The 11,859-nt window shown below is 37.6% G+C and overlaps 1 protein-coding gene across 2 annotated transcripts; it reads left to right on the plus strand.

Moving 5' to 3' along the window:
• The first annotated feature begins 2,783 nt into the window (after nt 1-2,783).
• ilvbl (ilvB (bacterial acetolactate synthase)-like) lies at nt 2,784-11,379 on the plus strand. Of its 2 annotated transcripts, XM_077540131.1 has the most exons (15): nt 2,784-2,802; nt 3,101-3,206; nt 3,586-3,787; nt 5,267-5,394; nt 5,487-5,737; nt 6,256-6,355; nt 6,478-6,575; nt 6,711-6,847; nt 7,532-7,666; nt 8,267-8,381; nt 8,805-8,974; nt 9,072-9,142; nt 9,224-9,295; nt 10,198-10,303; nt 10,387-11,379. In XM_077540131.1, the coding sequence occupies exons 2-15, from the start codon at nt 3,102-3,104 to the stop codon at nt 10,563-10,565; spliced, it is 1,869 nt and encodes a 622-aa protein (XP_077396257.1). In that variant the 5' UTR covers nt 2,784-2,802; nt 3,101; the 3' UTR covers nt 10,566-11,379. The 2 variants fall into 2 exon arrangements, with proteins under 2 accessions (XP_077396257.1, XP_077396256.1); XM_077540130.1 differs by lacking the exon at nt 2,784-2,802 and having other exon boundaries at nt 2,815-3,206.
• The last annotated feature ends 480 nt before the right edge of the window (nt 11,380-11,859 follow it).

Raw genomic sequence — 11,859 nt, forward strand, 5'->3', positions numbered from 1 at the left:
AAGTGTGCATGGTGCATTTGATTGCTTGCCATTGTCATGCAGTGTATTCCAGTTTGTATAAAAAGTCTATTTGACAAGGGCTGAACTTGGATGCCAGATACAAGGGGTGTCCAGACTGTTTCCTATGAGGAAACACAGAAAAAAAATATTTAATTTTAAAAATACACTCATGTCTTCTTTTATGTACTGAACATTGTAATTATTTTTTGATACGTGCTGTAGCACAGCCTCAGTTACAGTTAATAAGTAGGGGTTTAACAAAAAAATGATTTTGGTTTTGATTTATATGTGAATATGTGAGTGCATTGATAAAAATTAAGCACAAGCAAATGTATTGGTCACAATATAGCTCGAACCGGTCAAAAACGTCTCTTTGCTGAGCTTTTACATGTTAATACATATTAAAAACCTAGACAAAAAGCTACAAATTTGCTCCTTCTTGGTTTTTGACAAATCATAATTCCACTGAATCGAACCATTTTGGATCATTCCGAGATTATGTTTTAAATGAATCATATCACACCCTATATCGAAGTACGAATCAAACCGATTTTTATTGGATATATGCAAACTAAGGTAAACTGTTTGGGATTTTCCTTCTAAACTACCATAATTTAACTGAGGTTATAAAAGTATTGATGTTTTTCACAATTTTAGTTGTAGAGAGCTTGCATCAAGCGACAAATGCTAACAACAATATTGAAGTTAATGATCCATTCTGCTTCATCAACATGCAGTAGGCTATACGTTTTGGCTTTCAGTTGCAAAAATATGTTCTCAAACAAAGCATATCACATAGTGTTGCACTTTTAGATCATAACCTTCCAATATATACTGTATATATAGCACTCCAAGCATGAATATCACATAATAAAGGCTTCATGCCTCATTGCGTGTCCTATGAATATCTTTTTTGATGATGATCAAATAAACATGACCTGGAACTCGCTTCCCCTCAAGGTAAGCTCCTCCAAAAATACCTACCTCCAACATTTCCCCCCTTTATCAGTGTGAATCTATTTTGATTACAATATCTAATGAATGCATCCTTTCAGGGAGATACGCCTGTCAGATGCAATTATCGTTCCCCGTAATACCTCATGAAAACTAACGAATCATCAGTGACTTGCGTGCGTGTGCGTGTGTGTGCGTGTGTCAGTGAAGGTTTATTTGTGTGTTGTGTAATGCCCTCCATGTATGTCTTATGAAACCCTGTCATCTTTTGTGGAATATGTAAAAATGTGTGTCAGACTCCGTGGCAGACTTGTTGTTTGCCGATGCTTAGCAACACTTGGCTTGAAATTATCACAAGACACGAGGCAGTAATTCATTTAATTTTATGATATGCCTTTCACATGAAATGGACCATTTTGTTTACAACTATACCATACTATTGGTTGGATACATTGTACAACTGAAAGTTTGTAGATTTGTGTTTTTTTTTTTTTTTTAAATAAATGATTACACAAGGAAAGAAAAACAGAAACGTGTTAAATGTATGAGTAACAATCTTTTTTTCCCCCATGCTTGGCTACAAACCCTTTCATTATTGATTGATTGATTGATTGATTGATTGATTGATTGATTGATTGATTGATTGATTGATTGATTGATTGATTGATTGATTGATTATATGACCTTTTAGCCTTGATTATTCATAGGCAAAAAAAGGGCATTTACGTATCCAGACCTGCAAATTATACAAACAATACTTTTATCCCATTAAAACAAATTGTTGGCTTATTCTTAAAAGTCTGTAGTGCACACAATGTTGGTTACTTATAATTACGCTTTGTGTGTGTATGCGTGCATGTTTTTACAACGATGACATCCATCCAATATCCCATACAGCAGCAGTGACTGCAGCTCCTACAGTCGAGTGCATTTCACAAAAATAATCAAAAATAAGAAAATAAAATCAGATAAAATAAACTGCCTTGCAACTGCTCATCCAAATTGAATTGCAATACAACACCTCCACCTGCAGGATATGATCGACACTGCAATTTAAAAAATAAAATACTGTACCGCAGTCATTTGTATTATATAATTGTTATTTCTTCCTGCAATCGGCTATTTTTTTTTTTATTTGCTTTACGCCATTTCCGTATCCAAGAGAGCTATGCCATTGTTTCTATGAAGACGCGCGACCACACATTTGCCGAATTAATTTGCCAGCCAATTAAGTCTGCCATAATGACTATAAATGTGCGTGTCTGGCTATTTCCCTTTGGAGAGTAACGTGTCACTTCTGGAAAGCAATCATGGTGAAGAATGTAAATGACTGACTGTTTTCGAAAAAAGAGCCTGAGGGCTAATCATGGGCAAATCTAAATAATATTAGATTGATTCCTCCATGTTGTAGTTTCTCTTTTATATGGTATAAACTAACATCTCACGATGATTATGATGATGATGATGATGATGATGATGGGGATGATGATGATTATTATTATTATTATTAATACTTCATTATTATTATTATTATTATTATTATTATTATTATTATTATTATTATTATTATTATTATTATTATTATTATTATTAGCAATAATTCATTAAAGCGGCACGCCTCTCCAAGCCACTGAATCCAGTCACCGGAATAAGTTTTGTTTCCTTTCAAAATAAAATGTATTAGTGTTCTTTGAGAATGGAATAGGTGTAAAACCTAGAAAGAAAGAAAACAATAGCTAAGCAATTAACACTTATTGTATGTTGGATGGACAACAGCTGGCTTTAATTCACAACATTTCACATGGTGTTCAGGATAATTAAATTATTTTGAAAGCAGACATCGAATTTGTGAGTCTAGCTAGCCAGCGTGTTATCTAAACATAAATTAATGTGCCACTGTCGGCAAAGCTGCCATCGTAGATATCGACTTCACTCCACTGTAACCTATTCCACCTAAGTAATGTCGTATCGCTAACTCGACAATGAATGTTCTAAAAAACCACGACCTTGAACGTGTAGCAATTGTATGCAGCGGTCCCTGAGCAAGTTAGCCTAGCCTGCATTGATCAGCTGTTGAACTTTAGTGTTTTGTTTAAGTTTAGATTTATTCAGTTTTTTTCCCCACTATTCTCCTCTTTCTTCTTAGCATGGAGTCATTCGGCGCCATTTTCGGATGTTCTGCATGTATAGCTTTAGGTGGAATTGGGTTTGCTGTTTACAAACTTGGCTTGCTATACCAGTTGTTCCACAAGGTGAGAGTAAAATTAATTTATTTCTTGAGAGTTGTTTATATACCACACATAGCCGGAGTGTTGAGCGCCATTTTAATGAAACAAATTACCCCACATGCTGTGTGCTCATCCTAACTATCATTCTCTTTAAAGTTTGTGAAGCAGAGAGGCACTCAAAGCATAGTTGTTTTTTAAATGCCTTTCTAAGACAAAGGTCAACATCACACCCTGATATGTTGAAGCGTTGCACAAAGTGCATCACTCATGATCATGTGCATCAACAATGGCTGTGTAAAAAATGCTGTTTGACAGGTGACCAGGATGCCACTAGCTTTTATATATAGTTGTTGTGAATCACTTCATATTTTCTAATCTGCTGTCCTATTTTTATGTTCCACAGACTGAGACAAATAGCCCTCGACATGGCGGCGAAAGCGTGGCAGAGGTCCTGCGCGCCCACGGGATCAAGTATGTCTTTACTCTGGTCGGTGGGCACATCTCGCCCATCTTGGTGGCCTGTGAAAAAGTGGGCATCCGAATTGTGGACACCAGGCACGAGGCCACGGCTGTCTTTGCTGCTGATGCCGTGGCGCGGCTTTCAGGTGCGCTTTTATCACAAAACTTACATGCAGTGGGTATAAAAAGTCAATTCACCACTGTTCAAATGCCAGCTTTTTGTGGTATAAAAGATGAGACCAATAGAAATCATTTCAAATCTTTTTCCATTATTGTTGTGACCTTTAACCTGTACAGTATATTTGGGAAAAAAATGTAAATTTTAGAGTGGTGAACAAAAATAAGGTAGTTGCACAAGTGTGCACACCCTTGCTGGGTATGCGGCTGTGTTGCAATCTGTGTTTAACCAATAAGATTCAAACTCATGTTCTGCCTCCCATTAACCCCAAATAAAGTTTTGATGTTCTCATAGGATTCAATTTCCTAACAATTTTTGCTCTCTTGCAGAAGTCTGAAGGTTTTGTGCTAACATGACTATTTGGAATAGTTCATAGTTTCTTCCAACTTGACTAATGCCCCAGTCCTAGTTGCCAAAATGCAGCCCCAAAGCATGATGCTGACACCACCATGCAGTACTGTAGGTATGGTGTTCTTTGGGTGGTGAGCAGTGTTGTTCTTGCACCAAACATATGTGTTGTATGGCCGAAAAGGTCAACCTTGTTTTCGTCAGACCATTTTCAAACACATTTCCCCCCACATGTGTTTGGAATGTTTAAAGCATAGGTGTCAAACTGAATCCCTCGGGGGCCGCAGCCCTACAGGTTTTCGAGGCCTCCCATTTTCAACACAGCTGATTCATATTTAAGATCCTCAGCAAGCTCTGCAGGAGCCTGATAATTATCCTGATCATTGAATCAGGTATATTGGAGTAGAGAAGCCTAGAAAACATGCAGTGCTCGGGCCCTCGAGGACCGGATCTCGACACATATGGTTTAAAGTGTGTGTTTAATTTAGTTTCAATTTGTAAGGGGCTTTTTCTTTTCTTTCTCTCTTTTTGTATTAATTAATTTAGCTCTGCAGGTTATAGGTCACAATAATGGTGGTAAAAGGGTTTATATTATTTAACTTGGTCTCATTTTTATACTACAGAAACATGGCATTTGAACAGGGGTGTGTAGACTTTTTATATCCGTTGTTCGACAACAAAATATGTCTATTTTAATATTCACAGTCATGTCCTTGTGTGTGCACAAAATATATTGATTCATCAAATGTCCAAACCACAATGTCTGCAATCCTTTTAATGATGCTGTGTCACTGTTTTAGAGAGTCACTAGGACTACAAACATAACAGTAAATACAATTCCACAATTAAATGAGGTCAATACATTGGAACTTTGAACACAGTCAAATCCAAGAAGTTGTGACAACTGATTTGTCCAGATATTAAAAATATATCTTAAACTGGAATTAATGAATGTTTAAATAAATTCAAGCGAGACTCAAACCCTATACACAGGTCACCTGATTTAGATGTAAATATCCTCAAATTTAAGCAGAATATCTGAAGTTAAAGCACAATTTGTATCTAATGATGTGTCCTTTTACTGACCATCTTTTAAAAGGTACCGTTGGTGTAGCTGCAGTGACTGCTGGTCCAGGTCTCACTAACACTGTGACAGCTGTGAAGAACGCTCAAATGGCTGAATCACCTTTGTTGCTCATGGGAGGAGCTGCTGGTACACTCCTTCAGGTACGATGTTGTGACAAAATGTAGCAAGTGTAAATAATATTTCTGAAATGTCACAATCAATGTTTTTCTGTCATTTTTTGTTGTGGGTCCAGGGCAGAGGAGCGCTGCAAGACATTGACCAAATGTCTCTGTTCAAGCCGCTGTGTAAGTTCTGCGCCTCCATCAGAACAGTCCGAGAAATCGTGCCTGTTGTCAGAAAGGCGCTGGCGGTTGCCCAGTCTGGAACACCCGGGCCCGTTTTCATAGAATTCCCCATCGACACTCTGTACCCTTTCCATCTGGTGTCCAGAGAGTTTGCTGTTAAAAACCCTCCCAAAGGTCTGATGGGCAAAATTGTCTCCTGGTACGTTCTTTTTTTTTTTCTCTTTTTTTTCTCTTTTTTTTTTTTTCTCCTAATGGTATGGAAACAATGTTCAAGAATTCATTTAACTGCCATTTGTAGGTAGTGTGCACAATCATGCACTCACCGATCATAACATTAATCACACCTGGACAAGTTAATGAAAGCCAATAAAGAAGCTGTAGCAACATTTCTGCCTTTAAAGATAATGATGGTCAGTTTTGACTAGCTTATTTAGCATCATGAGGGGTGAAATATTTATATATATGCCTATATAAAGCTTTAGAGAAAGGAAAATTAAAAGCATGCATTGCCCATCGTGCTCTACATAATGCAGCACAATTACAACCACATTAAAATCTTTTGTTATATTAATTCTGTCAAAGGTGAGCGTTATCTTCTTTAAAGGGAGAATGTTTTTGTATAGCGTTTGCATTGTATCTCATGATACTGTGATTGCATCCTCCTAATAAATGATGTATTTATTTATTTATCACGTAAACTTAATGCATTCTTGCCAGGTACCTTAACAACCACCTCATGAACATTTATGCTGGTGCCTGGGAAAGAAGAGAAGTTTCACCTCTTCCTGTTGACATTCCACAAGCCAGGGACGATCAGGTACATCAACACTTGACATAGTTTGGGGTTTTGTTTTGGTTTGTTTTGTTTCTATTTTTAGCGTCATGATGTCATACAATGTGTGGAATATTTATTTTTTTCTTCCATGTACTGTATATTAGGTACAAAAGTGTATTGAACTGGTGAGCCGAGCTAAGAAACCGGTTATCCTCCTGGGAAGCCAAGCCACCCTACCACCAACACCAGTTGATGAGATCAGGTGAAAATCTATTCAGCCAAAGTATTCTTTTGTTAAAATCCTCATTGTACTTCACTGTTGTTTGGCATGTTTATTCAGTGAAAATAAATTAAATTAGGTGGATCATCCAATCTAATCAGTTTGATGGCATTACAGGAGTGCTTTGGAGGACCTGGGCATTCCTTGCTTCCTTGGGGGCATGTCCCGAGGCATGCTGGGTAAAGACAGCCCAATCCACATTAGACAAAACAGACGTGATGCTCTTAAGGAGGCGGATGTTGTGGTCCTCGCAGGTCAGACATTGAGTATTTACAGGCAGTAAAGTGTTTAGAAGTGTAAATGTTCGTTCTATTGGTTGAATGAGAAAATGACACAAGGAAGTGGCAAAGAACTGTTACTATGAAGATAGTTTTAAAAACTGAAATTTAGATTGTTGTCCCCACATTTGGAAAAAGGTACCATATCCGTATGTTATTAATACGCTTTCTTAATACATTCACAAGCAATGGTTTACATTTGTATCTGAGAAGAATGCCCTTTCTGTCCCACTTCCTTATTTCATATTCAACCATTCAACACATTTATTTTATTCAACATTTGACCAGCATATGAATAATTTACTGTGTGAGCCTCAGTCTGAGTGTATTGGTTGAGAAAATCATAGTCAGGTCAGTACATATCACTTCTTAGCAAATGTATTGTGTTTAGGTATCACCATCATTGTTCTGTGAAATGTTGCAACATTTATTCCACAAATACCTGTCAGATGATTAATCATATTTCTCTGGACCTTGATCTTTCCTTTAAGGCCTGATAAGGCTCGTTTAGGCAGGCAAGTTGTTATCTTGAAACATGATGTTAAAGCAAGCTGAAGGCAAACTTTTTTGTTTATTCAGTCATCAATCCATAGTACGAAAGATACGAAAGTTGGTGCAATGGTTTGAAAAACCGTTCATAGTCTTGCTTTTGTTTTGCAGGCACAGTGTGCGACTTCCGTTTGGGCTATGGCAAAGTTCTGAACAGACGTAGCAAGATCATCGCTGTCAACAGAGACAGGATGCAGCTCCTCAAAAACTCAGATATGTTCTGGAAACCAACTGTAGCAATTCAAGGTGCCTTCAGAACTCCTTTTTTGTTGCTAGCATTTTGTTTCTTGGCTCAACAACCCAAGAACAATTTGTAATGTCAGTGGAATTTCTGATGTCAGACTGAATCCATTTATGGACTTTGGTCAACCTTCAGTTTGTTCATATTTAAAATCAGTCATTCAGATTCAAATACTTACCCTGGTCAAACTGCCATCTTAAAACCTTTCATAAATATACCATTTCCCCCTTACCATTTACATGTTTAACGCTCTCATGCAAACTTGACAGCAAGTTATTTAAGTGGGTGACAAAAAAATAATATTGGGAAAAAAAAGTGACTTGAATTTTCCTTGAACTGTTTAATATGAAATTTTTTATTTATTTTTTTTTGTACTGGGTAGTCCGGACAGATTTTGGTATGGTACTGCTAATGTGTGTCACAAGTTCATTTCATGTTCTAAAGTTGTTCATGTATTTTCCTCTTTGCCATCACTGTTCTTTGTCTCGATTTCACCGTATATTGCTTGAACTTTTTTTTTTTGTTACTGGTACGAGCTCTTGAGGATTACCCTATAGAACAAACACATTAATTCATATCATTTCTAAAATGTTTATCTATTACAGGTGACGCTGGTTCATTTTTAGTACGGCTTTCTAAAGGCTTAAAGGGCCATCGTTGTCCAGAAGAATGGCCTCAAAGCCTGAAAGCAGGCGATATGACCAAAGAAAATATAAATAGGTAAGGAGGCCATGCAAACCTCTGTCATTTAACATTTAGCCTGTTTTAACTTGAAAGTATTATACTGTATCTTGAAATAATGTAATAATTTCCTGTTGTGTGAAAACATCTTGAAATAGTGTTGTAAAAACATAGTATAATGTGAAAACGATTTTGTCTCCCAATAAACTTTTCATGTGATTATGTGACACTTTCACGTCTGTCAATATTCACCTGCAGTTTTACAGCATTCATTATCAAGTTTTTCTTTTAGTGTTTGTAGCCCGAATTATTTTTTTAAGAATGCTCTCATTTGTGTTTATATATATATTGGAATTTTGAAGGGCAATGTGACATTTTTGCACGTTTTAAGAGCTACAGCTTTATAGTATATTGCTGAGCATTACATTAACTTAAGCAAAGGTAACCTTTTTCAATTTTCAGAGCTAAAGCAAATGAGAAGACAGAGCATCACCTGAATCCCTTGAAAGTTCTCCACATGTTGGACGAGCAGATGTCAGAAGACAGTATCATTGTGGCGGACGGCGGTGATTTCGTAGGAAGCGCTGCTTACATCCTGAGGCCACGGGGACCACTGCGTTGGCTCGATCCAGGTCCGCTCTTTCTCTATGGACTTCATATGACATGACAAACTCATTTGGGATTGCAGTTTCCATGAAATGTGAATTTTGAGAGTAATTATTCCCACAGGGGCCTTTGGGACGTTGGGAGTAGGAGGAGGATTTGCGCTAGGTGCAAAACTGTGCCGGCCTGAATCAGAGGTGCTGAAGCAAGCTTTCCTGAAAGGGATCCATCTGCATGTGATGCTTCATGAATGAAATATGACCTCCTGTGCGTTTTAGGTGTGGATTGTCTATGGTGACGGTTCCCTAGGATACAGTGTTGCCGAGTTTGATACGTTCACTCGACATAAGGTACAACACGTGCATTATCATTGCATGTCTATGATGCTATTGTAACAAATCCAGGATATTAGAATACTTTTTTAAAATACAGTGGAATCTCTGAGGTCAGTTGTCATATTTTGGAATAGTGTATGAGTGTAAGAAGAAGGTAACCACTCAAAAATGTATATACAACAAAATACTGTGCTTTAACTCCTCTGGAGTCTTTTTTTTTTTTTTTTTTTTTTTTTTTTTAAATATGTGTCGGATTACTTCGCTCTTTTGTTTTTGTAAGGCTCAGTGATCTAATGTTTTAATTTGAGTTTGTCTTTTTTATTTTTTTTTTATTTTAATAGAGCTTCAGTATTACAAGCTGATTTGCACTACAGTAGACGAATGGCATGCCTTCAAACAGAATGGAGCTACTTTTATTGGAGCAGATTAGTGCAAATGTTGATACCAGCATGGCTTTTTCAGTGAATACTGCTAGCCAAAACAAAACAAAAAAAATAAATTTTTCAATTGGCCACCAAAAAAAAAAAAATTAAAAATCTCAATTGTGATATAAAGAAGACATTTGGCAAGAGTGTTCCATGTAACTGGACAAAAGTGCTATAGTGTCAAAAAGTCAATATGATGGCCATTTTTCAAGATGTTTTTGCTTAAAAAAAACAGTGCAAACTATGATAGCATAAAATTTGGCTCAAGTGTTCCTAATAGGTCACGAAAAAGAGAGGAGATAATCCGTTGATGCTCACTGTCCTAAACTCTCATGGGTTGCATTGAGATCTTGCATGAGATGCTTATGTCACATCAATCCTGATGGTGATCCATTGTTTGGAATGAAAAAAAAAATAAAAATAAAATATCCCTGGATTTCTTGCTTACCTGGTGTTCTTTTGTGCACATGTGTTATTCTCTTCCGTTTCCAGACACCAGTCATTGCGGTTGTGGGAAATGACGCATGTTGGAGTCAGATTTCCAGAGAACAGGTTCCCATTTTGGGCAGCAACGTGGCATGTGGCCTGGCATTTACAGGTACATTGTTTGAGTATGATGATAGCTTCTAACTATCTCTCATGTTGGAATGCATTACAGACTATACACCTCCCTGTTTGTAGATTATCACACTGTGGCCGATGGGTATGGCGGGAAGGGCTACCTTATAAGGCGTGAGGATGAGGAGCGGCTTGGGGACATCATCGGGGAGGCTCGGAAGGAGAGCCAGATGGGCAAAGCGACACTGCTCAATGTCCTGATAGGCAAAACCAACTTTAGAGAGGGCTCCATCTCTGTATAATGTTATTGTGCTAGAAGCATATTCAGCATGCACCAATGGATTCCTTTCCTATTATATGGAAGAAAATGGATCTGAAAGCCTTAATAATACAGTTAAATATGTTTTGCTTCTAGGGTTTCTTTTGTGCCCAACTATAATTGTTGCATTTCAATAAGGGATACCTTAAGTTAGAAATGTAGTTTTGTTTAAGGAATTATACCTCATTGACTACATCATTAATGTACGTATACAAAGCATTTGTGAAGTGCACATATATTACAAATAAGTACTTGCATTGGTAATTATATGCAACCAGAATGCCTTTCAGCCTGAGATGACATTAACATCGAGCCTTTAATGTGTTGGAAAGCCTGTAATATTCTCCAGAGATTGAAGAAATAGAATTCCCAAATATTTTGAATGCTTTAGACAGCTAAAGCATTATGCCTTTTGTATGTTCAACTAGAATAACAATAATATGCACAAATGATGTCATTTTCAGCAGGGGTGGGGAACATTTTTCATCTCAGGGGCTATTTCTGTTTGTCCTTCAACTCAATGACCATACTACGAGTATATAGTGTTCTCTGAATTTTTAGAGCACTTCCTCTGTTTTAGTTGGCTTTCTTAGAATGGTATAGCAGGCCAGATCAAATGCTCTCGGCCACTCCTGCTTTACAGTCTGCATCATGCATTGCACTATAAATGTAAATGATTTGCTCACGCGGCAAATGCACGTTTTTTATTACCATATGAAGGGATTTTGTCAGTGTCCAATATAGAAAGTGTATGTTAAATTTTACTGATCTAATAAACTAGCAAATTGTAAAGACAAGTTGGACTTTTTTTTTTTTTTTAAGTAATCCAAAAATATTGTCATAGTTTTGCATGATTTTGTTCATTTATCTGGGGTTGGAACCCTAGATGTCGGTCTCCCCAGCCACTTCGTCCAGCTCCTCCGGGGAGTCCGGAGGTGTTCCCACTTCCAGGCCAACCGGGAGACAGTCTCCTCAGCGTGTCCTGGGTCATCCCCGGGGTCTCATCCCCGTGGAACGTGCCCTGAACACTTCACCATGGAGGCATCCAGGAGGCTTCCTAACAAGATGACTGAGCCACCTCATTTGGTTCTTCTCATTGCGGAGGAGACAAATAAAGCACAGAGGGGAAAAAAATGTCGTGCACTTATATTTATGGGATCATTTTCCGAGAGGAGATACAATAAACACAATTTATTTATATACAGTGAGTGTATGCAGTATGCACTGAGGAGGCCACCTGCCTCTTCGCCATTGACGTCGCATTTTGCTTGTGTGTT

Source organism: Festucalex cinctus, chromosome 13 (assembly GCF_051991245.1).
Source record: "Festucalex cinctus isolate MCC-2025b chromosome 13, RoL_Fcin_1.0, whole genome shotgun sequence".
NCBI lineage: Eukaryota > Metazoa > Chordata > Actinopteri > Syngnathiformes > Syngnathidae > Festucalex > Festucalex cinctus.